The sequence below is a fragment of the Sinocyclocheilus anshuiensis genome, unplaced genomic scaffold, assembly GCF_001515605.1.
Source record: "Sinocyclocheilus anshuiensis isolate Anshui unplaced genomic scaffold, SAMN03320099.WGS_v1.1 scaffold730, whole genome shotgun sequence".
Lineage (NCBI taxonomy): Eukaryota > Metazoa > Chordata > Actinopteri > Cypriniformes > Cyprinidae > Sinocyclocheilus > Sinocyclocheilus anshuiensis.
In genome coordinates, this window is record NW_015544160.1 from 305,862 (window position 1) to 309,258 (window position 3,397).

Sequence of the window (3,397 nt, forward strand, 5' to 3'; positions counted from 1 at the left end):
CTCTCCTCCTGCTCTCCTCTCCTCCCTCCTGCTCTCCTATCCTCCCTCCTGCTCTCCTCTCCTCTCCACCTGCTCTCCTCTCCTCTCCTCTCCTCTCCTCTCCTCTCCTCTCCTCAGGAGGACAGTGAGCGATATACACGTATCTCACGGAGACATGCTTCGGTTTGTATCTCTGTCTTTTAACTGTCTGTCCTCCTAAACCTTCCATAAACACTTCTCTAGCAAAACACTTCACAACAAGTTTGTTCTTCAGAAAAAAAAAAAACACTTGGATTTTATTCCAAACGAAAATACTTTGTCAGACTCATTTTGGGGCTCACTGTTCAGACTGATATGCTGTTTATGTGCACAGTGGTGAATTTTAAGTCTTTAAGCTCTTGCTAGCTGTGGAGTACATCTAATTTTGCCTTTTTTTCTCATCCATCAAGGTGTCAGATGATGAAGAACGGATGTCAGTGGGGAGCAGGAGCAACATACAGGTCAGTATCGGTGTAACTGTGTAGTTCCTTTCAAACCTTCTGTGCTGTTGGTCGGAGTGTTTGGTGTAGGTGTATATGAGTGTGTGCTTGCTATGTGCTGTCTAAGGTTATAAAACAGCCCAAAATGTTCTTCATGCTGATGGTGGTTTTGTTTGTCTGGGCAGTTGGATTTGGATGCGGCGGGTGCTTACGGCGGGGTAAGAATCTCAGGGCGGGAAATGTTTCTTTGGGCACGAATGTTATGTCATTACTTTCAGGTTCCTGTTAAAGTAAAATGAGCACATAATTGAGTTCACAAGACGTTTTTGTTTTTGCACTGTGGTGTGTTTTAGCTAAATAAGCTAATACCTGATGCTACATTTGTGACGTTTTGAATTGTTTCATCAACATTACAAAAAAAGGGGGTGTGGTCTGTACTCTGGATTTTATCGGATATGACCACATGTGACTAACATTTTTGTTATGTCTCAGAAGTGTCTGAATCTTCACCTGCATGTTCACAACTATGAAGTATTGAGCAGTTAATTCTGCAGTTTTAATCCTGCTTCCATTTCCCACCATCCTGTCCAGCTTCCCCAGGCCTCCTCCTATCAGTCACATAAGAAGTCCAAGAAAAAGAAGAAACATTCTTCCAAAACCGTACGTTCACAGCACTTATGCACGTCACATTTGTGTTGTGTAACAAGAAGATGTAATATCAATCATGGCTTGTCTATCCCACAGAGCAATGGCTATGACGATGATCTCAGCACATTGTCTAGTCGGGTTAGTGACCCAAATAACTGTGTGATGACTGATGATGGTGATTGAGTATTAACTAGTGTGTTGGTTCACCTATAATGACATCCAAGAGGCTGTTAATTTAGATGGATATGTGAGGATCATGATGCAGTAGTGTGACTAACTGTGGTGTGACGTGGTACAGATGAGTGTGAAGATTGTAAACTGAACTCTGTGTATTTGTGCGCAGAGCTCCAGACTCAGTGATGAGAGCAAAATGTCTCGCTCCTCTAGAATTGATCAGCAGTCGGTGGGTCTCAATCTGGCATCTCTTTGGGTGCTTTCACACCTGGACTGTTGTTTCGGAACTTGGTGCGTTTCCCCCCCTTAGCTCGGTTCGTTTGGGCATATGTGAACACGACAATATCGTCCATCCTGACAGATGACATGCGTGACAGCTAAGTGGAATCCTTTGGAAACTTTGACCAATGAGAGAACAGTTCACTCACGCGTGACTTGTATTAACAAATTTGGTCCGTTTTGAAACTCTGCCGTGTGAAAGCGAACCGCACCAAGAATAAAAAGCAACATTGTAATAATTGTAATCCCTGTTTCGGAACAAAGCAATCGATCTACAGGTGTGAAAGCACCCTTTGTGTGATTAACATGAAAATATATCTAACATGAGTGGATGATTGGCACTGTCTTTGAGAAAGCATGATGGATTTGTTACAAAATACCCTAGTGGTCAGCCTATATTTTGTCTCTTTTTTTTTTTCTTCTTTTTTTTTAAATTATCAGCATTGGCCAAAATGTGTCGGTAGAGTTTTATTTTGACATCACCAGGACTTTAATTTAATATTTATTGATATTACAGATTCAAGAAGTTGCTATCTATAGTATGAATTTGTTCGTTTTATAGGTTCAAATGATTTTTTATATTAATTTTTATATTCAAGTTATTCATTTCTAATTTAGTAAACGTTATGTAAAATAAATGTAATTTTTTAAGCATTATATTGCTTTCTTTTTTCTTAAATCTATATTTGTCGACCACTTACAAAACATAATTTTAGCTGATGTGCTGTTAACCTGTTCAGGCTGATCTGGTTTGCTGGTTTTAAAGGGGTTTGGACACTCAAACTGAGAAACCAGCATGCCAGCCAGCTTAATACCAGCTTGGCCAGTCTGGCAGACCAGCTAGACCAGATAAAATAAACTGAAGAATTTAGGATTTAGATAGTTACTTGTAAAATCGTAGAAGTAACATGACTAATTAGTACAGGTGTGTTTCTATGCAACAGTTTTATGCATGTGAATTGTAGCAAAGTCAAAGGCTTTTCACACTACAATTTTTGATTTTTAAATTTTTAAAATCTTTTAATCGCCAAATTACACTTCCAAATATGTGAACTGTGAAGTCTCAACCCTGGGTAATGTATAAACAGTGTACAGCATGAAATAAGATAATTATTGCAAAAATTTTTAAAAATGATCCTGGGTAAACATTTTCAAGTGTGAAAAGCCCATTTAGTACCACTTCTGACTTCAGCTGGCATGATGCCCTTGCATTGCACATTTTAGTGTGGTAAAACAGTTAGATGGTCTCCCTCAACATTACCTCTCCCGCCGTCACTCTGTACATCTCTCACACTTCTGTCTTCATCAGTTCATCATTCAATCATCTGTATTATTTCCCATCATTTTAGAATGCCTGCTATTCATCTGAGCTGTACAGCAGCAGTAATTATTCCTCTAAACATCAAGCCCCTTCCTACAATGGCTACCAGGTCTGTCATCTTCATCCTCTCCTTTCATCCCACTGAATATCTATCCACTGCTTAAATCCCCTCTTTCTCTTTTATTGTACTTATCAATTTTTTCTCTCATGTCCACCTTATTTTGCAGTTATTCTCCTCTTTTTTCAGCCTGAATATCATTTGAAATGTTCATCTCTCCTGTCTGTTTAGCTGTCTTTGCTGCACAGCACGAAGCACAGGGTTTGTGCTGCTCCTCATATTACCCTCTGCCCCACAGCACTTCCTGTAGAATAATATGTGCGGCTCTCTACACACGATTTAGATACTTTCACTCTCATCCACAGCAGGTCATCTGGGGTTATTAGATCTTAAACCCGCACAGACTACAAACACCTGAGGAAATATATATAAAACAGTAAATAAGTATATATGTATGTA

The 3,397-nt window shown here is 39.5% G+C and overlaps 1 protein-coding gene across 1 annotated transcript in view; it reads left to right on the top strand.

Moving 5' to 3' along the window:
- Positions 1 to 3,397, top strand: part of LOC107695587 (leucine-rich repeat flightless-interacting protein 1-like) — a 42,125-nt gene that overhangs the window by 27,897 nt on the left and 10,831 nt on the right. Inside the window, 7 exon segments of the mRNA XM_016495590.1 lie at positions 118 to 162; positions 429 to 479; positions 644 to 676; positions 1,050 to 1,118; positions 1,203 to 1,244; positions 1,450 to 1,509; positions 2,909 to 2,989. Coding sequence (XP_016351076.1) covers positions 118 to 162; positions 429 to 479; positions 644 to 676; positions 1,050 to 1,118; positions 1,203 to 1,244; positions 1,450 to 1,509; positions 2,909 to 2,989 — 381 coding nt within the window.